The sequence below is a fragment of the Coptis chinensis genome, chromosome 8 (assembly GCF_015680905.1).
Source record: "Coptis chinensis isolate HL-2020 chromosome 8, ASM1568090v1, whole genome shotgun sequence".
NCBI classification, from domain to species: domain Eukaryota; kingdom Viridiplantae; phylum Streptophyta; class Magnoliopsida; order Ranunculales; family Ranunculaceae; genus Coptis; species Coptis chinensis.
The window spans coordinates 36,346,352-36,374,165 of NC_141463.1; the positions used below are offsets into that span (position 1 = coordinate 36,346,352).

A 27,814-nucleotide genomic window follows, 5' to 3' on the forward strand; every position below is an offset into this window, starting at 1 on the left:
GTTGTCTGAGAAAGAGACATGTGGAGAGTTGGCTGAAAAGAAAGAATCCAAGTTGGATGGAGAAGAGGAAAGCAGCGAGACAAAGTCAGATGAGGAGGAGGAGGAAAAAGGTGAGGGAAAACCTAACTCGATGGTTAAGAAAGTGAAAGAAAGGGAGCGGATGAAGAAAACATCAACAATATATGGGTTCGGAAATCTTAAGAAGCAAAAAAGGAATACTAAAGTTGTTGAATTGGATGATGAACCAGTGATTGATGCAGATGATTTCGAGACTCCACCCCCCCCCACCAGTAGGGAAAGCCTATGTCAAAACCACATTCAACCAAGCCGTGGAGTCTACTTGATAAAAAGAAGTTGCCGTTGGTGGAAAGTTTTTTTCAGAAAAGCAAACCGAAGTAAAATTTACTTTTCATAAATATTTGTAAGTTTTTTCTTATCGTCTATGTAATTGCACAAATTGTTTTGATCGTGGTTCCGCATATTGCAAAAGCATACAATTGCGTGGATGGACATTCAAATGCACTTGAAAATACAGGGGGAACACGTGAACCACCTAATGTTGAACTTCTTTATCAGTGACAAGGTAAATCTTTTGATTACTCAAATCTTTTGAAATGAAAAAACTTGCAATTTAGTAATTTTTCGTACTGTTTATGGTAGATCATTGATTGGTACGTGCACTTCCAACTCTCTAAGGAAGTGAAAAAGCTAATTAGATCTTCTCCACCAAAGTGTCTCCATTTCTCATCATTTGCATGGGTAAATATCTTCCATGTAATTTAATTACTGAAGTTGAATATGTAAATTCAATTGAATATGCATACAAGGCATGAAGATGTTGTTGTTCTTATTTGTTGTAGCTGGCTTTAAGAGATAACCAGAAACAAGGCATGAAAGTCTATGTCACAGATGTCCTAAAACAGTTCGACAACAAGGTCGTTCATCTATTTTTCATCATAAATAGTCCCAAGTTAAGAAAATTCAAAAATGGTTATCACTGGACTTTGCTTCATGTTGATACTTTGAATTGGGAATGGACGCACTATGACTCTTTAAGGCCAAGGAACTACGAGAAGAAGAAATACATTCCATTAGAAGATGCTGAAATGTTGGTGATAAGAGCCCAAAACTATAGTTTTAACCCCTTAACAATCGTACTTTTAGACCAATTATGTGAATAATAAGTAAGAGTTAATACTAGGGGTGGGCAATGGACCGGGTCGGGCTAGCCCGGCCCTAAACATTTAAAGCCCTTCAGATATAGGGGGCGGGGGCGGCCCTAAAGCCGGGTCACAAGTCGGTCACAAGTCTAAATTCTCACCCACGACCACCTCTTTAAAGGGCTTTTGGTCGGGCTTTAGGGCCGGGCCTATATATATATTTTTTTTTTTACTACATCAGTTTTAAAACTCATTTATATTACAAAAATGAATAATAATCTACAAACTCAAAGTCCAACCAATCTAGTAATAATCCTGTATAAGTCCAAAAATTTAAAATGCACATCCACAATCTAATGAACTGAAGTACATCGAGAGTTCGGAATTTGTTCTTCCTTGTACTCAAACCTCACTAAAATTATATTTAACATTTAAATACATAGACAAATAATTATATTATCATTTTAAAGGAAGAAGTAATAGATATAAAGAAGAAACATAATAGTTTTGGTTAAGGGTCATGGAAGTTGTTAAACTATTTGTAATATCATAAATTATTTTTATAATAGATTCAAACAAATATAATATTACCTTTCTTCTAATTTAAAAGTGATTCAAGCTTTGTATATGGAAATGAAAATATTGGCTTTTGAACAAGTGATGGAGAAAGGTTTGAGATTACAAATGTCATTTTTCTGACAAAGGGTGTTTTTTGGTTTCTATGTTACAAATGTCCGCCTCAGATTTTTTGCTTTAATGGTGTGGAAGGAAACCTTTAGTTTTAGACTTGGCTTGGATGTGAATAAAAATATAATTTATAAGAAATAAGTGAGAAAAGAAATTGAGAATAATAAGTTATGGACTTTGACTTGATGATCAAAGGAATAAAGTCTTATTTTTTATTAGGCTAGTGCTCATTGTTATTCATGACTGCTAAGTTGACAAGTTTTTGTTATATAAAACAAGTTATTGGAAGTACCCTTGGGTGTAAGTGATAAATTACAAATGACAATGTTATTTTAATTGAAAATATTTAACAAAGAGTTGGACAATTATGGTATGTATATTTATAGTAAAAGTATGAAACAGGGCCGGTTAGGGCTTGGTTAGGGTCGGGCCTATGTTTTAGAATCTTAGCCCTAGCCCTGCCCTAGAAGGCATTAGGGCCGGGCCGGCCCGGCCCTAAACTCTGTGAGGGCTTTAGTTGTGAGGGCTTTATAGGGCTTAGGGTCGGGTCGGTCAGGGCCGGGTTAGGGTCGTTAGGGCCAAATTCCCACCCCTAGTTAATACTGATTACGTGTTTTTATGCATTTCAGGCTTCAAAGTCCATTATGTGCCACTTTAGCGAGATAAAGGAGCAAAGGTTGGTTGCTAAGGAGTTCTGTGATTAAAGGCCAATTTTCAAGAAGACAAAGCCTCTGTAAAGCCCGGTCAAAAGATGAAAAGTCAAAGTCCACGCGGGCAGAAACAATGCACAAAGTCAGTAGAACTTCCGAAGACCATATCTTTGGACTCAGACCTCGGAATTGGGCCTACCTTACATCAAAACGACCGGCTCGGAAAGAGCTTTCCAATGGTCCAAGCCTTGACCCAATCAGAGGAGCAGAAGTAGATGAAACGTTTGTCGAAGCCAATTGCAGCTGAAGAGCCTATTTTGGACTAAAGAAATTGGGTTTTGGGCCCGATTTTCCGGCCCAAAACATGGCTCCAAGCCCATGCACGATTTTTGGATCTGAAAGTATAAAAACAAAAGCTTGACTATTTGTTAATGGTAGTTAGTTAGGTTAGAAAATAAATTAGGTTAGGATAAGAAAAGTAGCCATTAAACCTTAGTTCTAGATCTAGTTTAAATTAATTAATTAGTTTTTATTCTTGCCTTAAATTCAGTATTAAATTATTGTTATTGCTATTCATTAGATAAATAAAGTTAATTAGTTCTCTATAATCTAGTTTCATGTTCATTTATTTATTAGCTTAAATCCTTAGATTTACTTATTTGTCATTATTAGTTTAATTCAATTATTGCATGAGTAGTTTCGAATTGAGTTTAAACAAGTAAAGTTCAAATCTTTATATATGTCTTGTTTAGATTCCATGAGAAATGATAGTCTTATGATTCTCGGCTAAACCTCCATTAGAGGGGGTTGAAAAACCTTGATGAAGCTTGATTTCGATTATCGTAGAATAGTCGTAATTTCCCATTCAACTCTAGAAGTAATTAGTCCACCATGAGAATGGGGTTGAATACTTCACATGCTAGATGTTAGTTGGTAGAGATTACCATGAACGAACACGCACTAGGAATTAGGAAGAACCAATTGTTCTGCGTAGCAGTTCAATTCGGATTACGACAATTCGTCGTTAGTAAATTAAGTTGAGTTAAGGTGGAATCAATCCCCCCCCTAATTCCTTATCATAGGATCGACGTAGTATTCCCATAGTTGTTTAAATAGTCGACTAGTTGCATCTTGTGGGTAGTTGCATCGTAGTCTAGTTATTATTTCGTAAATCTCTCATTTGACTTTGAATAGAGTAATTAGACTAGAAAACACAGCATGCGGAAGGACTAGGAGTGGAACGAACTTTCTACTCCACTATATCTGTTCAATAGATCGAGAGTAGGACAATCTTTGATAAACTTAGCCACGTAATAAAGTTTTAGTTTACTTACGTTTTGAGTTTCATCGTTAATTTCATAGGTAAACTTTATCTTTTTATGTTTATCAAATGGCGCCGCTGCCGGGGACCCTAACTAGACCATGTTCATGCTAGGTAGTCCTGACCATTGGGCTTCTCAATGCCCATCATATCAAGAGCAATCTTGTAATTATTATGAGAACCCTTTACCATTTCCATGTTATGGTAGTCCTGATCATTGGGCTTCTTAATGCCCATCATATCAAGAGCAATCTTGTAATTATTATGGGAACCCTTCACCATATTCATGTTATGGTAGTCTTGACCATTGGGCTTCTCAATGCCCATCATATCAAGAGTCTGAGCCTACTATAGGATATAATAATAATTATGAGCCTCAATTTTCAAATTTTTATAGTGACTCATACAATCAAGAGTTTTCTAGTCATCCAAACTATTCATGTAATTCCACCAATAACAATCAACCACCATTCAAATTTTTAACCTAACCCATCACGATCGACATCAACCAAAGTCACTCAAACGCCAATAACTATGACTATCAAACACCATACCAAACCGGACTCCACACCACCAAGCTTCCCTCCCTAACAACATTCGATGAAATAATGGCCCAAAAAAAAATAATACTTCAGAAATAAACCGAAACCTAAAGATACTAGGTTCACCCACGCCCGGACATTTCTACCATGCCGAGATCGACACTATTCTCATAACTAACCCGGTCAACCTAGTTCACACCTACCCTACATTTCATGAACCATTACCTTCCAAGACCCTCCCATTAACCATGATATTAACTCCACACCCCACTGGATGAAGAAATTCTTGTAGGCGACTCTTTAGGACTAGTTCGGGATGACCACTCAAACTTGAAGCGATGTCTCCGAGGAACTTCCCAATCGATCCACGGACGATGAATATAATGATGACACTTTAGAAGATATTTATAAAGGTGTGACGAAGGAAGAATTTGATAACTATTGGCATTCTCGTAATATGGACCCTCCTGTTGAGCATGTCCAGGCCTTTGAGTTTGCTAACCGTAACTCGGCTGGATGATGTCTCGACACATTCGAATGAGGCCATTGAGGATACTTGTAGTGTTTTAGAGGAAGAGGGTGAGGACATGGAGATTAACAATTCAAATCTAAGGCATGAACAAGTTAATGTGCAAGAAAACGAGGAAGTTACATCTTTAGAGCAATGTGAATCTCAATTCAGGTTTGGCGGTGAGGAAATAACAAGGAAAGAAATAGAGGAAAATCTTAAAGATAAAGCCACGAACCACAACCTTGTGGATTCAGCTAAGCCAGATGTAGAGTTCTTAAGAGCATGTGAGGATCCACCACCCGATGAACCACCAACCAACCACCATCCACCTGAGTTACCACCTCCTATAATCCAACTATCTACCACAACTAAGCCATCCATTCACCCACCATTTAAAAGGAACCTCGATTTTGCCCTTGAGCCAATTGCCTCAGAGACCATCTATAATTTTTTCAACCCTCACAGTGAAGAGTGTTTGCCTAGCACACAATCCCATGAGTACACCATTCCGGTAATTGAGAAACAAGCTCTGACCGAGTGTAGTGAGAAACCTAGTTTGTCTTATTTTTCCTCATCTGAGCTTCATGAAAGACATCAGGATCCACACTTCATTCCCTTCTCACCTAAAGTATCGCTAATTCATCTTTTTGGTCATTCCAACTATTTAAAACAATTACAACATGATGGTTTGCATATGTTCTTTGATAGGATGCATAAGTTTTCATTCCTTCGCTTACATGTTTGCTTCCAATTATACAACATTATTCCGTTTGGGGTGCATTTAGTATCATGTTTTATGGCTAGACCCCCAACTCTTCCGACTATTTGTTTATAGTTGACCACGATCATCCACTTTGTGCCACCCAGGTTTCATGCTTGTTTGGGGGGTGCACAGATCTAGAGAATCGATGTAAAATGACCCCACATTAAGTCTCGGGAATTTGACTTTAAAAGACCCACGTTTTAAAACAAATTTTTACAAACCTGTTTTCAAAAATTTGTTTAAGGGTGGGGTGTTTGGTTTTTCCATTCTTGATCACTCAAATTCATATTCTTACCCCCACCTCGCTCCCTTGAAGAGTAGCTAGATTTCTTCTTGTTTGTTGTTTTGATGTTGTTTTTTATTATTTTTAGTGGATAGGATGTTACGTTGTTAAATTCCGTATAGTTAACTTTGAATTTGGTAGTTAAATGTTGTTTGAATTTCAATTTTAATATAATGTGGTTCTTTTCAAATTGTGCATGGATTTTATTGTTAATCCCACATTCCCGAATTGTTTGGGGGTGGTATTATTTATTCTATCATGATTTGTAGAAGATCCTCCATTTTAGAGTTTGTTTTGGAGTGAAAGTTGAGAATATTGCCGTAATTGGCATACCTATGATTAGATGTGGTGGTAGGATGAAATCTAAGAGAGTTTAGAAGTTACTAGTCTAAATCCAGTATAAAAGATATTAGGGTTGTTATAGAATCAAGAATATGGGTTGTTTCCGTTTCGTTTTTGGAAATTTTACGTTTTCCGGCAATTGCCTTAAAACGTTTTGGAAATTTCCCGATTCGTTTTTGGAAACCTAACCCTATATAAACTTCATTCATTCTCCACACACACACATCTCTCACATCCATCCCTCATTTTTCATTCCCAATTTTCGCTTAATTTTCCTTTGCACTTCTAAGCACTACAAAGACACTCGAGTGTGCACTGCGCAATCTAATCACTATCAGAAATTCTACCCTAAGCACACCTGCGCCCAAGTTGGCGACTTCAAAACACAGAAAAATCCAAAACACTGAGCAAGACTCTGCGCCTAAGTGGAAGCGCACTCCACGCCCGAACTTCGAAACGCGAAATTTCCGATTTTTTGCGTGGGTTGTTCCAGATAGTTGCAAATTGTTCAGAGAGTATTTTTGTGATGACATCCCCCACGTAACATACCGAAACAGTCTTTCGAAGACTTGTTCCAAAGTGACACCTATGGTGCTTGGTTTCGCGAAGTAATCATACAAGCAGGATGGCAATCTTTAATGGTAAGTTCTGATGAACTTTACTCCCCTGCAGTTGTCTCGTATTTTTATAACCATTGTACATTCTTTTATTGGATGGATGGAGAACAAGTCCCTATGACAAAACATTGATGACAAAACAATGGAGATAACTAAGTCCCTGTTGGCTTTTGTTATTGAGATTCCTATGCCTGCTAAGATTCAAGACCCATGGGGCAACATAGTTGATAATTTCTCTGCCTACAACTATGAGCTTTTACATGAGAATTATGGGTCCGGCATTTTCCGTGTAGAGGACCAAGGGACATATAACGTAGCCCTTGGTAGCTTGTCCCTTAATGTGATACGGTAATGTTCTTTATCATGCTAAACATATTAGGGGAGTGGCATTTTTCTTCTGCGAATGATGCCACTTGTGATGTTTTCCTTGCTTTAGCTGAGGAACGCCTGCTATATGACCTTCCTAAGACGTTAATGTCTAGTTTAGCACAAGCCCATAGCATGAGGCATAAGTATCTTCTTATGCCTATATTAGTTTGCCGTATTATGCTATGTTTCTTCCCTGTTTTTTGTGCCCGTTTCACGGACTGGGTTGGGGTCGACATTGTGAGACCCACCAATTCTATTATTCAATCTTTCCGTGCAATGACTTGGCAAAAGTGGAGGATACAACCTCATTAGGTTGCACCTTACACCCCATCCGACCAAGTGGCGCTTAACAGGTTAGCATCCGTAGATGATAAATGGCGGCAAGCTTGGCAAATTATAATGGCATGGCAGGATGCGAAGGAACCTCACTTCTTTATAGAAGAGGAGGAGGATGAGTAAACACTGGAGTGGAGATAAGTTTTTAGTTTCAGTTAGTGTCTGCTTATGTCCCAAGCAATTTAATTCTGTTAACCACATAATGGGTGGAACTCTTATAGAGTTGCGTCAGTTTTTTTTATTTCCTATATTAGTATGTTCTAACCTTGTTTTGCAGATGTTCCAGAATTTCACGCGTTTCTATGGTATTTTTCTACCCTATTTATTTAAATGCTTTGAGGACAAAGCATGCTTCTTGTTTGGGAGGGGCTTAAGAAACACGTGTAATTAAGGCATCTGTTAGGATAAAGATATGTATAATATGCATTTGTTTTCAAGTTAGAAATTTCAAAAATATAAATAAATAAGTTTATGCTATACACTTAGGAATATTGGTATTATTTTCTTTCTCTATGCTCTTAACAATCTAGAAGTCTCACATAGCTTTTGCATCAGAATAATTGTTAGAAACTTAGGTTAATATGTAGGTAATAATCTTTGCATCTATCTATAAATATATTACATGAGTATCTATGAGTGTTAGCAGTAAGTTTATGAAATCTAGGCTAGAGTACTTATTCTACAAATCCTGTGAGAATATAGCCTAAAACCTTATATGAGCGAAACATTTGAGAAATGACACAAGGGATAAGTAAAATCCGGATAGAGAAATCACACGCCCACTTGCTTGATCACTATGCCATATCCTAAGCGAGAATTTAGGCCCTCTTTGGATCGATATAGCTTAAATTCAAACCTATGAATTATTTTCCGCTAGTAAGCCCCTCGAGCCTTTCTTGACCTTCCATAAACCACAATTCCTTTACCCCCGTTACAAAAACAAAACAAAATAAAAAAATTCAACTTATCCAATCTAGAATAAGTCCGAGAATAGAATGAGTGAAGAAAGAAGAAGAGAAAAACCCGTGTAAACAAAAATTAGTTAGTTGCTTCAAAAAGAAAAGAAGTTTCCATCCAAGGAAAAGAAAAAAAAATAGAAATAAATAAAAACTCCAAAAATAGAATAAAAGGGAGTCAAAAGCCAAAGGAAAGAAAATGAAAAATATGGCTAAGGATGGAAACAAAGTATAGAAGCAAAAGAAAATAACAAGGTTTTCTCAAAGTTACATAATATGAAGACTCTATTATCTCAGACTTGTCCTTTTGAATATCCATTTCCTTCCTTCTTAAACCATCTCCTAATCCCCGCAATACCTAATAAAGACCTCTAGCTCAATTAGGAATAGGTTAGTGTGATAGTAAGTGGCAGATGTGTTTGATCGACTCCGGCTTCCTTGTTTGTCATTGAGATTGTAAGGTAAAGTGTGCCCATCGCATTAATCGGAGTAATAAAACTTGAGCGGAAAAATCAGAGTGGTTTTTGTCTTGACATTTATGTGAGGACCTACTTAAGGACGCTATTCCAAGTTTTCAGAAATGAACCTGCTAGGCATTTCATAGTATTACTTATAGTATATATATTTGTATCATAGATGATTGATTATTATGCATTTATTAGCTTAGGTTTTTGACTTGGTTATTCTTATTTATTTGCTAGTGAGATGTATAGATAGTTGAGACATGAATGAGGAAACAATAGTTTTATTTCTTAGTCGTTGTAGTATAGATGAAGTTTGTGAGTACCTTCACTGGAAAACTCTCACAAGGCTATAACTCATCCACTAGGGAATTCCTAGTGGTTTAAGGCCTTATTGCATATGGTAAATGCAATTGCACTCAGCAAAACGAGAGTAGTTAGAACTCCATTTTGGTCACTTATTCTAATTTCTCATATTTTCTTGAGGACAAGCAAAATGCTGTTTGGGGGTGGTTTGATAAGAGCCCAAAACTGTAGTTTTAACCCCTTAACAATCGTACTTTTAGACCAATTATGTGAATAATAAGTAAGAGTTAATTAACGATTACGTGTTTTTATGCATTTCGGGCTTCAAAGTCCATTATGTGCAGAAATGTGCCACTTTAGCGAGATAAAGGAGCAAAGGTCGGTTGCTAAGGAGTTATGTGATTAAAGGCCAATTTTCAAGAAGACAAAGCCTCTGTACAGCCCGGTCAAAAGATGAAAAGTCAAAGTTCACGCGGGCGTAAAAAGCATGCACAAAGTCGATAGAACTTAGAAGACCATATCTTTGGACTCAGACCTCGGAATTGGGCCTACCTTACATCAAAACGACCGGCTCGGAAAGAGCTTTTCAATGGTCCAAGCTTTGACCCAATCAGAGGAGCAAAAGTAGACAAAACGTTTGTCGAAGCCAATTGTAGCTGAAGAGCCCATTTTGGACTAAAGAAATTAGGTTTAGGGCCCGATTTTCCGGCCCAAAACATGGCTCCAAGCCCATGCACGATTTTTGGATCTGAAAGTATAAAAACAAAAGCTTGATTCTTTGTTAATGGTAGTTAGTTAGGTTAAAAAATAAATTAGGTTAGGATAAGAAAAGTAGCCATTAAACTTTAGTTCTAGATCTAGTTTTAGATTAATTAATTAGTTTTTATTCTTGCCTTAAATTCAGTATTAAATTATTGTTATTGCTATTCATTAGATAAATAAAGTTAATTAGCTCTCCATAATCTAGTTTCATGTTCATTTATTTATTAGCTTAAATCCTTAGATTTACTTATTTGTCATTATTAGTTTAATTCAATTATTACATGAGTAGTTTCGAATTGAGTTTAAACAAGTAAAGTTCAAATCTTTATATATGTCTTGTTTAGATTCCATGAGAAATGATAGTCTTATGATTCTTGGCTAAACCTCCATTAGCGGGGGTTGAAAAACCTTGATGAAGCTTGATTTCGATTAGCGTAGAATAGTTGTAATTTCCCATTCAACTCTAGAAGTAATTAGTCCACCATGAGAATGGGGTTGAATACTTCACATGCTAGATGTTAGTTGGTAGAGATTACCATGAACACTAGGGATTAGGAAGAACCAATTGTTCTGCGTAGCAGTTCAATTCGGATTATGACGATTCGTCGTTAGTAAATTAAGTTGAGCTAAGGTGGAATCAATCCCCCCCTAATTCCTTATCATAGGATCGACGTAGTATTCCCATAGTTGTTTAAATAGTCGACTAGTTGCATCTTGTGGGTAGTTGCATCGTAGTCTAGTTATCATTTCGTAAATCTCTCATTTGACTTAGAGTAGAGTAATTAGACTAGAAAACACAGCATGCGGAAGGACTAGAAGTAGAACGAACTTCCTACTCCACTATATCTGTTCAATAGATCGAGAGTAGGACAATCTTTGATAAACTTAGCCACGTAATAAAGTTTTAGTTTACTTACGTTTTGAGTTTCATCGTTCATTTCGTAGGTAAACTTTATCTTTTTATGTTTATCAGTTGGTAAGTGAAATTTTATTTTAAGTTACTATGTAAATCTATATTTACATAGGTTAGTTACTATATAAATCTATATTTACATAGGTCAGTTTACAATATATTTACAATGGGACTATTGTAATGCATTTATCAATCTGCAGAAGCATTAACAACAGCAAAGTAAGTTTCTAGAACCATGCTTGATATAAATTACTGGTTAGGTGATTTTGGATTGTTGGTGAAAGGTGAGCCTTTGGGTTAATGATGTTTTTGTATAAAATCTAATTAGCAGTAATTTCTCTCCTGTTATATGCTTGGCATTTGCATACCGGAGGAGTTTTGCATAGACATCGGGCAGACAAAAGAATAGCTTCACTCACTAGCGTCACTCACTCTTGGGTTCGATAAAATGAGTAGTTTTGAGATTATCTGGCCTAGCAATTTTGTTAGAAATTTTAGTAGTGGTCTCGTTGTTTTTGCATGAGTGCTCAGACGTTCCATATATAAAGTCACTGCATACATGCATGATGTTTGACTTAGGTGCATGGCGCAAGTTGTTGTTGTTGACTCTTTATAGTTTCTAGTATTAAGATCGAGTTTAAGAGCCTCTAATCACCAGAGGGCACGGACTGAAGAAGCAGTTGTTTACATATTTAACACGACAAGGGGGAAATCGACCCCTCACAAATCACAATGTCAATTTTTCTATAGTATTGAAATAATACAAAAATGTCAGAAAAGACACTTTACTTGTCTGGTATATTTCGTACCTTAACTGTAGATACTCATTTTAGAAAATCTAAGCTTGAGAGAAAATATTGGTCTAGCTTTACATCAAATGTTCAATGGATAATTTAAGTTTACATAGGTCAGTTACTATGTAAATATAGATTTGCATATATATTTACATAGTTTTGGTAATTTTTTGTTCAATTTAATGCAGCAAGAGAGGGTGGTGGAAGCTATTAGATGTAGGCGTCAGGAGCTAAGGTTGCCAGATGTGGATTTGATGAAAGATATCACAGTTGGAGCATGCCCACAACAAGGAGAATCGTAAGAACTTAACTTTCCAAACTTAAATGTCTTTTTAATCTCTTATCTCTTATCTTAAACTTCTTTTTTTGCATTTTCAGTTCAGATTGTGGTTTCTTCGTCATTTTGTTTGTGAAGGCTATAATATGTGGAAAAGCTATCTAAGATATAACGCTAGAAGCCGCGAAACAATTGAGGGTTAACCTGACATATGAGATCGTATCAAACCAACAAGAAAAATGGGATCTAAAAGAAGAATGCAAGAAATGAAGAACTGATTTTCCGTATTTCTAGTTGATTACGATGTGTTTATTTGTGTTAAAACATTAGAACCATTCTAACTCGGGAGTGTTCGATTATGATGTAATGTTACTGTTAATGTGTTGGAGTTGTTTAGTATTGTTCTGCATATTCTGCAACTAACTTTAGATTGCGTTTATATATAATGTGGTTCTTTATGCATTTATATTTACTGTCAATTCTGTTTAATCTGTTTTTCAACTCTTTAGGTCGTTATGCTCTTTTAAATGTAATATGTGCTTCTTGATCTTTTAATGTGCAACTGAAAGTAGGTTATGCATTTAGCAAACTGCACAAAACATTAACAACAGCAAATCAAGTTTCTGGAACCATGCTTGCTATAAATTACTGGTTAGGTGATTTTGGATTGTAGGTGACATGTTGTGCAAATTGGGAAAACGACAAACTAAACTCCTGGAGTGGACATATTTAGTATATATGAATCCAACTGATCACCATTTCATCTCAAACATCTACTAAATTGGATAGCAAAGCTAGCTCAAATATCTACTAAATTGCAAAGCAAAGCTTTAGTGTCTATGTAAATATAGATTTACATATATAATGACTATGTAAATCTAGATTTACATATATTTGGTCTCTCTGGAACTTTTCAATCCCAAAAGGTATTATGTAAATATATATTTACATATATAATGACTATGTAAAAGTACATTTACATAAAGTTGTTAGGTGTCAGGTTAATTTCATCCCCAAAAGTTACTATGTAAAACTATCTTTTCATTCTCCAACTAAAAAACATAACATATAAAATCCAACATCAAACTATAAAATTCAACAAGTTCATCGACATCTTGTTTTTCATATACGAGCAACATCAAAGAATAGATGAAAAATTCATTGAACCGGTACAGAGCATGTTGTAGGAGTGGAGCCCACTCTTGGGTTGCGATGGCCATAGCAAGGGCCCTTGTTCTTCTTCCTACCTCTTGTAGCACCCGTGTTGTGTTTCCGTTTCTTGTCTGGTCTCCCCATCTTCTTTTTCAGATCCGGAGGTAGTAAATCAGGCACACTTGGTATCTTAGCAGGCAATTTACTGTTCTCCACAGGTACTATAGCTCTTGAATAACTATCACGGAATGTCTGAGAATAGAAGAATTTATCACAGTAGGTATACACATTCAATCCATCAGCCAAAATGGAGCGCAGTGCGTGTGCACAAGGGAATCCTTCAATTCTCCACCAATTACAAGAGCAGTGACTTCTATTCAAGTCAACCAAGTGAGTATGAGTAGCACGCACCTCAAAAATACCCTCCCTTGACTTGAGAACCACCCAACTTCTCCCCACCTCAATCCTCTCAGCCAATAAAGTTTCCATAGATGGACATAAGATAGTAGTCCAGCTCCTAGCTAACTCCCGCCGATCAGACATCATTTTCATAATTTTTCCACGGATCTTGTCCACCATTGCAGTGATAGGCAAGTGCCGTTCTAGTAGGATCCAAGAGTTGAAGCTTTCCGCAATATTGGAACACATATCGCCATATCTATTTCCTTGAAAATAAGCATTACACCAATGCTCATAACCTATGGTGGACAAAAATGTTTTCACTTGACTGCCGCAAACATCTCGAAAAACAGCCATCACTTTCTCAAACTCATGGTGCGCCCCAAAGATAGGCAAGGTCTGAAAAAGATCAAGGGTATGCAAGCGGAAGCAATGGTTGCTGGGCATAGCTGAATTAAGATTATTTTTAAGGTGCCACAAACAATAACCATGATGAGAATCAGAAAAAACGGGAGGGACACCCACGAGTAGACCATGGTTTCTGTCAGATATAAAAGTTAGCCTACGATCTTTGGAGACCACCAACCTAAGTTGCTCCAAGAACCAATCCCAATTATCATCAGTTTCAGAAAGTACAACCGCCATAGCTACTGGAAAAATACCTGGAACACAAATAAACATCAATTACTGATTTGGTTTTGCGTACCATACTCATTATGAAAACTTAACTCATATATATAAAAATAAATTTTCATATACTAAATTATTATGTAAATATTAAAATGCATAGGCTAAACATCTGATGTGAACGTAAATTTTTATAGTTTATGCTTGTTTAGTTTTACAAACTACTATGAACTACTATGTAAAAATTCACAAACTCAAAAAGACATACCCCCATTTGTATTTTTGGCAGTAGCTGACAAGACACACCCCTTGTATTTTGTTTTCACGAAAGTTCCATCCAAACAAAGCATAAGACGACAGAAGTTAAAGACGTGAATACAAGCACCAAATGCAACAAATAATCTCTTGAACTTTCTTGTTGTTGATTCCTTTTCCAAAACAATATGACTTCCTAGATTGGTTTCTTTCAGCTTTCCAACATACCAATGTAACTGATGATAAGATAAAGCATAGTCCCCATGTATCTCCTTCAATGCAAGATCTATGCCGGTATGCGCAAAGTAATAATTCAAGTTCACACCATATACCCTTAGAAAATAGTCAATGATTTCACCTGGCTTAATCAAAGGCTTGTCTCTCACCATATCTAAAACAATACTCTTTACAAGTTTACTATTCCTTTGGGGGATTGTTAACATCAGTGAATCCAGCTCCACATGTGTGCTTTGCTTCCATTGTCTTTATTTCAAAGAACTTCGGCATCTTATACTTCTTGGATGCGTGAACTCTCCATAGACATCCAATTTTAGTCTTCAAATAACACTCAGTCGTGACTCTATCAGGATCATTCTTCTTAATAAGAACTCTGTAATTATTAACAAGACAATGGCGTAAAAGCTCAACACGAAAATTGGCAGCACCGCCAGGAAATTTCTGTCCCACACCAGTCAAAATAGGCAAAGAAGCGACATTAACATATTTTTCATCGTATGTAGCAGAAGACATAGAAGAACTAGAAGTACAAGAACTAGAAGCCTGAAGAGAGACTTTGGAACTAGAACCAGTGTCACACAAAGCAAAAAAATCCTCTTGATGATGCTGTTATCAAAAATGTATCAAGACTTTTAACCAAATTGAAGCAAACAAGGGATTGAAGCTCCGAGTCAGTATCTATCACAATACACTTTGAATCCCTTACAAAAGACAGTTCTATAGACAATGGAGTAAGGTCTGGCCACTTTTCAGAAATCGTATACTTCAAATCAGAAATCATACCGTTAGTCCCGACACGGACACTCATAATTTGCGTCTCGTACATAATAGCAAAAAGTAGTAGTCCCATCCATCCTGCATTTGCAAAAACAACAAAATCAAATTGATGAACATATGTAAATGTATTTTTACATAGTCAATATCACCACAAAACAAGATGTTCAAGAATTTAACTTTTAAATTTTCATGGCCAAATCATGTTATCCAAGCAATTTAACTCAGAAATTCATCGCAAAGAAGATGGAAAAGAGGTGAATCTTTTCAGCGTCTAACCTTCTTTTGTCAATTGAGAATCGTGTTTTCGTCAAGCAGATGAATCGGTGTTTTTCTCAATTGAGAAACAAAAGATGTCAAATCGTTGTCCAAGCAGATGAATTGGAGTTCTTCTGGGTAGAACTTATGATGAATATGGAAGAAGGGTAAAAAAGGTAAGAAAATAAAATAGGAAATAGAAATCGGACTGGAATTTCGCTGATATTGGAAAATAGGGAGTTTTTGTGATATGAGCCGATAAATAGGGAGGTTATGTGGTATGGGCCGATATGAAGGGGTTTACACTCATCCGGATTCAACCCAAGGGGCTGAGCCCCATTTCTTGGGATGGTATTTGACCAAGTTCGTATGTACGAACTGCCTACGTATCAAGCTCTTTCTTTCTGGGGGAATTTGAATCAGGTCAGATGTAGTTCCTCATCCTCTTCATATAGGCAATATGCTCGCGCCTCCTCCTCTCCAGCGTCAGGTCAAGTTCAGGTCTCCACCTCATTGGCGAGCCATGATGGCGAGTTATGGAGAATCAATAAGGTGCGTGTTTGACGCTACGATATTTGAAAGCAATAATAAAGACATATGTTACAAGCTGTTATGGAACGGGACGAGAGATGGCTATGGAGGTCGTTTCTGGGCAAGGCCGTCAATCCGACTCGAGTCACTTTGAAGTGAGCTCATTTCTCCCCGTCAATTTGAGTAGAGTCCAAAATAGTTTTCATTGGGGAGAAAGGTGCTCTCTCGTCACTTTGAAGCAAGTTGCTCTATGTACGTATTAATGTTCATTTTGTAACCATTTGGTAACTCATCATGATTTTTTAGATGACCAATTATAATGATCCAATAAGTTAGTCTCAAGATATGATCAATGACACTGACACGTGTCGCAAATATATTGATGACAATATATGTCCCTCACAGTTACCAAACCTAAAAAAATACACAACTTAATTGCTTAACTGGACTCTATAGGCTCGAAAGTACATGACCATGCTCCTACAACATATCTCATATCAAATTGCACCAATTTCTTGTCGTTCTGCATTTTTTTCTTTTTTTTCTTGTCGTCCTGCACTTTTTTCTTAAGGAAGACACTTCCAAAACTAGGAAGAGCTCCCTGCAGTCGTTACATCCATATATAAACTAATCAACGACCTTGTCATAGCAGGGTTCAAAGTAAAATGCGGAAGGGCTTGCTGGCTCCTAGCCGCGAGTACATGAGTAATAATGTTTGAGTCTCTACAAATGTAAAAGAAATTACAATGATCAAACAAAGAGATACTATAGTAAATATCATGTGCGATTGATCTAGCTCCCCAGGATAAATTTGTTCCTTTTTGCTTTAGGACTTTAGCTGGGTGTTTGCAGTCTGTCAAAATGGTGACACGTTAGAGTTGCAAACGTCGACACAAGTCCACTCCTCCTCGGATGGCTTGTGCATCTATCTCTTTCGGGTCAGCGACAACACTAGTTCTGTCATGTCCTGCTCCAATACAATATCCAAAGTTATTCCATATAGAAAAACCGAGGCCTGCCTGGTTAGTTACTATTCTAAGAGGCATCTGTAATGAGGTAGTGACATTCATTTTCTATCTAGGGGCAACGGTCTATGTAATTGATTTTAGCATAAGATTTTTTTTTGTTAGTGATGAAGGTTGAACCTCTATGAATTATATTAACTGCATCTGTTTGCCTGTTGTTAGTCCACATTGAAAACATGATAGAAACAAGATTACTCAGAGTGTCTCTTATCTCAGTTTTATTTTTGATTCTAGCGATAATGGTGGTGATAATGGAGATAAGGGTAGCATCTTGATTTCAATGGTCTGTCCTAATGGAAATGTTAGAAGCATACTAGACATGTCGTCTTGCATGATAAGTATCCAAAACTGTGTTTTAAACCCCGTAGAGACATTACTTTAGGTCAATTATGTATTTAATAAATGTAAATTAATTGTATTTTCACGTTTTCACAAGTTTTGACAATCAACAATAAAACACACTCAAAACCTTACGGTCGAATAAAACTTGGTCTTGAAATTTTCCGTCTCAACCATTTAAAGCTCACAGATGCCAAAATAAAGCTCATGTCAATGGGCAAGAACAGGTCAATAGTGCCAAAAAGTCAACCAAATTCTGGAGCTCATATCTTCTTATTCTGAACTCCAAATTATGTAAGTGACCTGCCCAGAAGATCAGTACAACATGCTATATCCAATGTTAGATTTTGCAGAAAATCAACTTTCGGGTCTCACTGGTAAAAACTACGGGTCCCATCATGGAAAGAACTATAAAACAAGTCAAAAGAATAAAGCTAAGCCTTTGAGCCAGCCAACACTACACCAGAAAAGGCATTTACTAACGAATATATCCGTTACTTATATTTTTACTAACACTTATATCTGTTAGCTTTGGGGTGTTACAGTCATTTAGGCAAAAATTACTAACGGTTATGTTACAGTCATTTAGGCAAAAATTACTAACGGTTATATCTATTACTTAAATTAATTTTAGTAACGATTATATCCGTTACTTAAAATATTTATAACAGATAGTTAACCATTGATTGTCCCTTAATATTAATACGGACTTAAATGTTAGTAAAGTTTGGCATGCTTCAGTTTTCTAATTAATAGCGGGAAAAAAGATTCTTTTTTGTCACAGAAGAAATATCCGTTAGTAATAGAAGTGTGACACTACTATTAGTCATCTATTTGATGTAACAGAAATATCCGTTACTAATGTTTAGTCCCGAGAAAAAAAAACAAGTTCCTAGCGGCCACCCTGCTCAATTGCACATATACCACATCTGACAAAGAATGCACAGTCCACACCAACTCGAGCAACATATGAATAACAAAAACAAGCCAATCAAACTTTATAAAACAAATTCATTAATCCAAATCTCAATTTACACATAAACAAAGCCTCCATTCCAAATCACAATTTACATAGAAACAAAAACTACATCTCAATGAGCTTTCCTACTTCCTAGATTTATTTCAACCATATCCAGATAGACATATATTGACAAACATAACAAGCAAATTCAAGTTGCATAGTCTAGCCTAGTCTAGCCTTTCAACATTCCTCCGTATTATCTTGGAAGTAGAAAACGACTTGTTCAAGTTGAAAGTGAGGGGCTCCACAATTGTGGCAAAACAACAACCTGCAGAAATGATAGATGACATTTGAGAAAGGAAATGAAAAAAATTGCAGCAAAACATCAACATTTCAATAAGCAATTGATGAAACTTGGGTAAACGCAAAACCATGCCAAAAAGATATTTAAGACTTACCAAAAGCTTAACACCATATAGAGAGCTTATTCAACACATGCAACTTCCATGAACATTTAAGATCACATAAAATAAGGATATGGCATTTACATACTACTGCAAGTCTGCAATCAATGTCATAACATGCATTGGTACTAGTCTCATTAAGCTCCTACAACTAATCTTCAAAGAATCTCAGACAAGTTCTAATATATATTGACAAGTACAGAAAGTGAGTTTCATCAGGGTTTTTAATGGATATCTCAGTTAATAAATTTTGGACTGTAGCTCCCAGCCCCTAGTTAAAATTTTCCACATTCGAATAATCACATAAATCTCATCTCTAATAACAATTAAAGTGTCATTGGACTCATTTCTATGGATTAAGTTATAAGACCTCACTATTCTAGAACCATCAAAACAATCAGACGAATTAAGTTCAAGGGGGATAGATCAGATCAATTAGCCACTACCGTGGATATGAAATTAATAACAACAGTTTACACACTATGATAAAGGTACAGACAAACCTAATGATTCCCTCTTCAGCAATATAGACACCCTTCCCATGAACCAAGTCATCCCAAACAGTTCCTTCATACCTGCAACAGATACCATCAAGAAAAGGTATCGGTATAAACCTTTTTCAATAAACAATAGGGGAAAGGGTTCACAATATACGACGACACACATCAGTAGTAACTCAAATCAAGAGGAAACAATCAGAAACAAACCAATGAAGAAAAAAACAAGTAATTGCAAAACCATTAAACATCTCCACAAGCTTGTCTTTCAGATCCTGCAGTACTTCCATCTAGCCTGATTGGTTCCAGTCAAACAATGCTACTTAAACAAAGAAGTGTGACAAAACCTGCAACAAAGGTAATTCCTGAAAGGTCACCATAAGTTGAAGTGCAAAAAAAGAACATTGTCTTAAGAACAGTGTCAAAGGGAGCTGTTGGAGATTGGTTCAAATCGATGGTTATCATAAAGGGAAGCTGTTGTGGAGAGTGCAGATCCAATGGCTGAATAATACATTACCTTTGGTGAAGTTAGCAGTAGAAGAGTTGTAGTATTTCATTAAGATCTGCATAACATCAGCAGCAGTGCATCAGTACTACTGGTTCAAGGATAAGATGAATTTGTGTCTTCAATTCAATGCAATTTACAGGTTTAAGAAAAAAAAAAAAATAGAAAACAGTGCTACGGCCAAAGATGTTTTTCTTACTATTAACATGGTATCCAGCTACTGCAGTGCAAGAAGGCTAAGGTAAATATCTGATCTAGGTCTGGTTGTCATCACCTGAAGTTAAATGGTAAATTGCATCCGACCAAAAGAAGAACAAAACTTGCAAAAGAACTCTCAATGTTGTTACGAAGCTCACCAGATAAGATGTACCAGTTAAGTAGTGTTCTCACATACTAGAAAGCCAAAACTAATAACAAAAAATCACCTAGAAGGATAGTATGAACCAAACTTCTACAGAACCTGCATCACCCTTCACCAATATATATATATTTTTAATGACTGTAACTTTACCATCACCCCAAGATAATTGAAGTAGTTTAGAAGGAAAAACTATACTTGTGTTCGAAGGTTGACGCTTGACAACATTTCTCCAACATTATGAACCTCGCATGCATCAAACAATTACACATTTATTAGTGATATAAACGAAAGTAAGAACTTCAAATTATAATATCTAATAGAAAGAAGAAGAAAAAAATAAACAAAAACTAACCAGGGGTTTAAGCATCCCCTGGCTGACTAGTAATTGGTCCAAGCAACTCGTCATCTCAATCCATGTTGCTATCGATCTGCACCAGAAACTTAAATACACAAAAGGCCTTGGTTTGTTTACAACAAGGCAAGTCATGACATAAAACCAATAAAAAGATTTGACAGCTAAAGAGTTATATTATAACTACTAGACCAGTAAAGCGTTTGCAATTGATGCTTGTTGTAGCTGCTTCCTGGTGATAGTAGAACCAACTCCACGGACACGGTTCTTCTTATCCTTGCCAAGTACTTCAGTCAACACATCGAAGTCGATGTCTTCCGTGTCAGTCTCTCCACACTGTTTTCAGTCCGTAAGTGCAACAATAGTTATAACAACAATTGATCTATATATTACAAACACACTAAACTGATCCCACTAGCATAGCAGTGTCACAAATTTTGCAGGTGTATAGCTCTTGTCGCTTAATGCAACATTTAAGTTCCACCACAATTACATCAAAACTAACAAATACACAATGGATAAGTGTCATACGTCAACATTTTCAGATTGAAAGAGGCACTAGGAAATTGTACTTGTCAATACAGATGCTACTTTGGCATTACCTATTGATTTGCTTTAATCTAGTGCAAGCCAACAAATGCAATTAAATATGCAGTGACCTAAAAGAAAATTAAAGGTCTAACCTAGTTATGTTTCCAAAACTTAATATTATAAATACACCTCTTCTGAATAATGTTGACACTCGACATACTCTACGTTTAAAGTTTAGCCTAGTAATATTTCAGAAACTTAATCAGGTAACAGATAAACATGTTATCTTGCTCATGATCATCAAGTTGTAATAGTTTTCTCCATCTATTAAATCAATAAAGATTTAAATTTGACCTCAAAATTAGACTTAACCACAAAAGGTGAAACTTTTGAGAAAATCAGTAGACCCTTCAGAAAGCAAACAAAACAAATATGAGAAAAAAAAACTAAAAAGTAAATGAATTTATAACTAAAGCAGGTGCCGACTAGCAAAGTCGGTAAAACCTTTGGGTGATTATACCAGAGGTCTGGGGCTCGAACCCCGCCAGCATTAAAGAGTTACTGTCTCATTTAAAACAGGCTTACCAATAATAATAATAAAAAATTATAACTAAAAACACATGAGATAGTTAAGGAGAATCTAAAGAATGGGATAAACTCAATTCCCGATTACATTTCCAGAAAAATTGAAAGAAAACTAGCCAACTTGTTAACGAAAACTAAGCTAGGCTAAACATGTGTTCTTTATTAGCTTGTTTCCTTCGCTTTTGTAACCAAAACAAGTTTATGAAGCTAGGTGTAATAGAAGCGATTGAGGACCTTACCAAATAAACAAGTTTACAAACAACCAACAGAAATGACATAGAGAGAGATATCAACAAAAAAACAAGTTTTTTTAATCGAGAATATAAAGTGAGACTGTGAGAGGAAATCGAAATCGAAGTAAAGAGAGTGACCTGGTTCGATCGTCAGTAATGTCTCACCTCACTAACCAAAAAGAGAAATTGGAGAAGATGGCAAAGAGAAAGCCAAGAACTTTTCAGAAGTTAGGTTTTTTTTCCATAAGAAAAAAAGAGGCGAAATTAGAACTGCTAAATAAGTGTTAGCCGAACAAAAAATAAAAACAGATAGGGGAAAGATAGGCGCAATACGAAATATTGTCCGCTTCTAATATTTCAATTATTTTTGGGGTTTTTTGACTTACCCCATTTTGAAAATCATTACTGATTGCTTCCTATTTCAGAGTTAATTTTTCATATTGACAATTTTTCCCTTATGTCAAATTTGTAAAAACCCCCCATTTTTAATATAAGTCTTTGAAAAATTCAAAAATTAAAAAAAAAAAAAAAAAAATCTGAAAACTCAAAAAATCCGGAAAATTGAAAAAAAAAAAAAAAAAAACTCGAAAACAAATTAAAAAATATTCGATAAAAGGAAAATTCAAAAAAAAAAATCAGAAATTTTCCAAAAATTGAAAAAACAAATTGGAAAAAAAATATGGCTGATGTAGCTTACCCTTCTAATGAGTCAAATAGGGTTGAGTAATAATGAAGTGCCTCAGTAAATCAGTCGAATTAAATCGGCCCATTATGATTTGCTTCTTCTTCCACAATCGTAACAATTTTAGGCTTCATCTCTTTAATTGTACCCAAAACTTTATCAATTGCATTGGGAAATTTGGGCTAGTAACCGATGCAACTCAAACATCGAATTCACCGCGAACCGTCTACCGCCCGGTCGAAGATCCAAAATGGATCGTCAAGATCGCCTAATGAATTACAAACAAACCCTATACTCGAACTCAACATGTAAATTTTTTAGCAAATTGAGCTAACTTCCAACCAACTTGTTGTTGCGAGCATCCGTGTTATCGGGCCGAGGTGGGCCGATGCCGTTAATCGAAAACTAGGTGGCCCATCGGACGCATTGCAAGTGCTTGCATTAAAGCAGCCATTGAATACCTTGTTTCATCTTGAAATCGATAATATGAACCCGATTGGAATCGCAAACGAAGTCGAGAATTGCTTGATTTGCGATTGAAATGAGCGAATTTGAGGTGAGGCCAAGTTTCAGTAAAAATGGATTTGAAGAATATCAGAGAAAGAAGAATCAAGTGAAGGTTGAGGATAGAAACCGTAAATACGACGAGCAAGTGCTTCAGCAAAGTAAGTAGCTACTTTCCTCATTGCCCCGCCTTGCGAAACTGCAAGTAGGCTCATCTGTTTAACGAGTGATTCAGCTAGTTTGAGGTTATCTTGTTGAACTGCTTCAGCAGCAGCCATTAAAGTGTGAACTAGACGAATACCAAAACATCTTCTTGAGCTGCTGATGAAGAATCCATCGTCATTTCAAGCTGTTCTATCTTAGAAGCTACATCACCATATTTTTTAATTTGTTTTCGAGTTTTTGTTTTTTTTTTTTCAATTTTCCGGATTTTTTGAGTTTTGATTTTTTTTTTTTTTTTTTTTTGAATTTTTCAAAGACGTATATTAAAAATGGGTGGTTTTTACAAATTTGACGTAAGGGCAAAATTGTCAATATAAAAAATTAACTCTAAAATGGGGGGCAATCAGTAATGATTTTCACAATGGGGGGTTATCTCAAAAGGGGGGTACATCCGTAGGGGGTTAAGTAAAAAAACCACATTATTTTTAATTTATTTTACCTAGTTTTTCCCTTTTCTCACGGATATAAGTGCTAACATAACTGTGAAACATTATTAAATATGAATTCTCGACTTAAGTAACGATTGTTGTAGCAATAACGGATATATCTGTTATATAAAAGTAACAGTTATATCCGTTACTTATTGAAAATTTCCACTGTTACAAAATAGCTGTTTTGGTATAGTGTATTTTCTAAAGACCCTTTCTCCACATAAGCACTTAAGAGTAAGCTTCTTACAAACTCTTCTAAATGCCAAAAGAATTTCAGGTCCAACACTCTACACACTGTGTACAACGGTGATTGATTTGGACAAACAAACGATATCCATTTTTCAGGGGAACCCACAGAATGGAGCAGTTTCTCATGTGTTTCCTGTTTGAAAGAAGTTTGAGATGTCACAATAGAAGCTCTCACCTCGTCAGTCCAAAATTAAAGTTGCCTACTTATTGGCGCAAAGTCTTTTGATCTTATCATGCAGGCTCATAGAGGCCCAACACGTGCCCATCCATGCACCTTACTGCTGCAACCTGCAAGCCAACCAAGAAAGGTTGGACTATCAAATTCTCCAACTAACGAGAATTTATTAATGACTATTGAATTAATAAATATAAATATTACCTTTCCATGGATCTCATATTTGATGGGACCATCCAACTCAGCTCCTAATGACATCAACTTTGTAATTGTGTTGTTAATGTCTTTCACTGTGAAGGATAGAAGTGAAGAGTAGCCCTTCTGGACAACATGGTCACTGTGAAACAAGCGTTGGTCAGTGATTAATTCGTGGAATACCAGTTTTCCTCTTTTTTCTTATCAATTTAAATATTAAACTAAGTTTTATGTTATACATTCCATAGATAGTCAATAATTGACATTTCTGAACCATAATGGATCGAAGTTGGGCATAAGTACAGATCTTAAATGGTAGCCCAACCCATTTCATAACAACGGGAACATTTGTGCATGAGCAAGGAATAACCTCTAGACAAAGTGACAAACATCAACTCCTTTCCTTGCACGTTGCAAAATAGGGCCTGTAAATAAGTAGAGCTACTTAAGCTCGGTTAGATTTTGGCTCCCTCAATATCAACTCCTGTCACAATATGAGACAAGCCTGAAAAACAAATTTACAGCTTGTGTAAAAACTAGTCAAGCCCAAAAATACTCAGGCTTGACTAAGCTCTGCTCCAATATCCTATAGTACTCGGGCTGGTCTTGGGCTCAACTAGTTTCTTGTTCGTATCAACTAGTCAAGAAATAGGCAGGACAGTTAAGTAATTTTTTAAATCCTGGGAAACGTTGATACATATAACCAAATCCAACATCTTAATATTCGTATGCAGGCATTGACTAACACAAGTTAACCACAACGATACTGATGGATCAATAGACTAACTGGCATACCAATTTATGCAACATCTCAAATTAAACATGAATCGATTTACGTTAAATGGAAAGGTTGCAACATATGTTAAAACGGAGAAGAGAGAGTGATGGAGGTAAAAGAGAAAGAAAAGGAACCTGTTGGATTGCATAAGGCCCAGTTTGAGTGGACCAGATTGAAGTTCAGCCCAGCGGAGAGTGCAGACGTTAATGTTGAAATCCAATCCTTGCGAGTAAAAACGAGCTGCTCTTGGCACGTCTTTGTGGAGTTGCAGAATCCACCTGAATGAAGCCATGATGAACACAACGCGAATAGTGCACAAGAACAACGAACCACGTTCTTTATTTTCTCTCCTAAGTTGGACCTATTAACGCAAAGACCCGTTCATCAACAAACAACATCAGGCCATTCACTTTTTAATTTACGCCCGTCAGAAAGCCCTGCAAAACCTGTATCCTTTTGAACTTAGCGGGCTTAATTTTGGTCAAAACTACATATGCCACAGTTTTGGTGTCTCCAGTCTATACAACGTTACATTACAGGCATTCAGTCATCTACATAAAATACGATTTAAAAAATAAGTGACTATACTTAGAAAGTTCTCTTTTCTTTCTAACTAAAGTAAATACAAAGTAAATTAGACAAATTCATACGCGAGAAGTCGCCAAATCAGTAGGTCGTCTATGAAACCATTTATAGCTATATGAATTAACATTAAGAAAAATTTGAGACACGAACGACAGATAAATTATTTATCTTTGGAATTGTACCCTTTGAAGGATCAGGCCATACATAGTTCTTCCCAAACTATAGCACTTCGATATAACAACTTGACAGTTCAATGTCATAACTCAACAGTTCGATATGACAACTCGACAGTTCAATTACTAACAATACCAAACACATAAGACATTATCAAGTATGTAACCCGTCCAAGCCATTGGATAGTATCGACAACAGTAAGCATTATGGAATAAGAGAACTAGTGTGTAAACCAAGAAAGTGTTTCGCCACCTAATTAAGCATACGACAAACCTGGTTTAGCATGCAACACATAGCAAAGGAGTCACAAAGTCATGGCCTGCAATGGGAGAAGAGATTCTTGTTTGATAGCATTCCGCAATTTTGTTGAAACTAAAATAAGAAAATCTTCCACTTGCAGAAAAGATTGGAAGGGCTATTCATAGATATTGTGATCTCTTCAAACCTGATTCAAGACGCCAGAGAGAGGAAAATCAGATCTTGATTTGAGGTTGCTGACGATGGGGGGTTTTTTTTTTTCTAGTGTAACTGTGGTGTACCTACTGAAAATAAGACCGGAAGACTTTACGCTAATAAATAGGCAACTTTAATTTTGGACTAACGAGGTGAGAGGTGACATCTCAAACTTCTTTCAGATGGGAAACACATGAGAAACTACTAGAAACACTCAAAATTCCATTCATTCATCAAGTACAACGTCCATTAGGCGAGCAGTGATAACACCATAAAGCACACAAATAATGCATACAAGCGTTATAGTTTTTTTTTTTTTTTTTTGATAGTACGTTATAGTTGAACTGTGTATGAAGCGTTACAAAATTATTAAAGAGTATGTGCCTGACATATCTAGATTTCCCGCAACAAAGTTTACTCGAGATTACGACTCCATCAACTCCTAATAATAATAACAAATAATATATATTGATACAAAACCATTCTATTCCACTAGAAGAGCCGTAGAGAGTGATATATATCACAACATACTAATGATCTCTAACAATCTCTAGAAGATAATTGTTACACTAAACATGCAATTTATGGTGAGAAGAGAGTAAGAGAACATATAGGCATGCTAGAAAGTCCAACATTCACATAAAATGGGATTTCTACTAAAACATTCCCTTAAACTAGTGAAGATGACGAGTGGATGTACTTGCCTCAACTTATGGACGAAAATAACTAGCTCTAAGGTACTCAATCGTCTCCACTTTCTTCAATTGATCCTCTCCAATTTGATGCATGCGCGCTCTCCCTCTCTTTTCTATTCTCAGTGTTCCCGAGTTCCCGAAAGACTATGGTGGGCTCAGTTAAATGGGTCACCAGGTTAAGTGAAATGGGGGATCTTGATAGCAAACACTACCAAGCCTTACAATAATCAAGGCCCAAAATAAGTAGGGCACAGATTCTATGAGCATGTAATGAAATTGAAATTTGCATTTAGATTCTATAAGCACTTTTAGTAACCAATCATTTGTAGAGCGTACATTTTCAATATGTATACATTTATATTTAAATTTATACTATAAAGATAAATATGTTCATCCATATAATAAATTGTAAACATTACATATTCATCCATATAATAAATGACTAGATTTGTAAATATGTGTATGTTCCTATATACATATGGTACCTATATACATTTACATATCTATTCTACTATATAATTAGAATGTCCCGGTT

General features: G+C 36.1%; 2 protein-coding genes and 1 long non-coding RNA gene across 26 annotated transcripts; 1 reads left to right on the top strand and 2 right to left on the bottom strand.

Annotated features, from left to right (window-relative positions):
- Positions 1 to 762: 762 nt before the first annotated feature.
- On the top strand, positions 763 to 12,433 carry LOC147481329 (uncharacterized). The gene is made up of 3 exons (XR_015206967.1): positions 763 to 1,112; positions 11,962 to 12,071; positions 12,152 to 12,433. It is a non-coding gene; the product is annotated as an uncharacterized LOC147481329 (long non-coding RNA).
- Positions 12,434 to 13,208: 775 nt separating this feature from the next.
- Positions 13,209 to 14,872, bottom strand: LOC147481330 (uncharacterized). Its single transcript, XM_086578903.1, has 2 exons — positions 14,497 to 14,872; positions 13,209 to 14,263 (listed from the first exon to the last, which is right to left on the bottom strand). The coding sequence occupies exons 1-2, from the start codon at positions 14,870 to 14,872 to the stop codon at positions 13,209 to 13,211; spliced, it is 1,431 nt and encodes a 476-aa protein (XP_086435029.1).
- A 3,749-nt stretch (positions 14,873 to 18,621) lies between these two features.
- Positions 18,622 to 27,447, bottom strand: LOC147481331 (uncharacterized). Of its 24 annotated transcripts, none has more exons than XM_086577684.1 (13): positions 27,289 to 27,446; positions 26,405 to 26,576; positions 25,507 to 25,733; positions 24,604 to 24,736; positions 24,400 to 24,512; positions 20,980 to 21,123; positions 20,788 to 20,863; positions 20,631 to 20,678; positions 20,274 to 20,544; positions 20,087 to 20,132; positions 19,780 to 19,916; positions 19,576 to 19,647; positions 18,622 to 18,936 (listed from the first exon to the last, which is right to left on the bottom strand). In XM_086577684.1, the coding sequence occupies exons 2-5, from the start codon at positions 26,423 to 26,425 to the stop codon at positions 24,456 to 24,458; spliced, it is 438 nt and encodes a 145-aa protein (XP_086433810.1). In that variant the 5' UTR covers positions 26,426 to 26,576; positions 27,289 to 27,446; the 3' UTR covers positions 18,622 to 18,936; positions 19,576 to 19,647; positions 19,780 to 19,916; positions 20,087 to 20,132; positions 20,274 to 20,544; positions 20,631 to 20,678; positions 20,788 to 20,863; positions 20,980 to 21,123; positions 24,400 to 24,455. The 24 variants fall into 24 exon arrangements, 22 of the variants coding, with proteins under 22 accessions (XP_086433810.1, XP_086433811.1, XP_086433817.1 ...); XM_086577685.1 differs by having other exon boundaries at positions 20,788 to 20,875; XM_086577691.1 differs by having other exon boundaries at positions 20,274 to 20,334; positions 20,500 to 20,544; positions 20,788 to 21,123.
- Positions 27,448 to 27,814: the final 367 nt, after the last annotated feature.

Bases quoted from the DNA above. Each gene is read 5' to 3' on its own strand.
- LOC147481330 (XM_086578903.1), bottom strand. From the start codon at position 14,872: ATGGTGAGAGACAAGCCTTTGATTAAGCCAGGTGAAATCATTGACTAT. The intron at 14,264-14,496 runs GTATGTCTTTTT...TTTGTGTTCCAG, and splicing joins TGCCAAAAATACAAATGGGG to GTATTTTTCCAGTAGCTATG.
- LOC147481331 (XM_086577684.1), bottom strand. From the start codon at position 26,425: ATGTGTTGCATGCTAAACCAG. The intron at 25,734-26,404 runs GTTTGTCGTATG...TTGCGTTAATAG, and splicing joins TGTGTTGCATGCTAAACCAG to GTCCAACTTAGGAGAGAAAA. The intron at 24,737-25,506 runs GTTCCTTTTCTT...CTTGTTTCACAG, and splicing joins GGCCTTATGCAATCCAACAG to TGACCATGTTGTCCAGAAGG.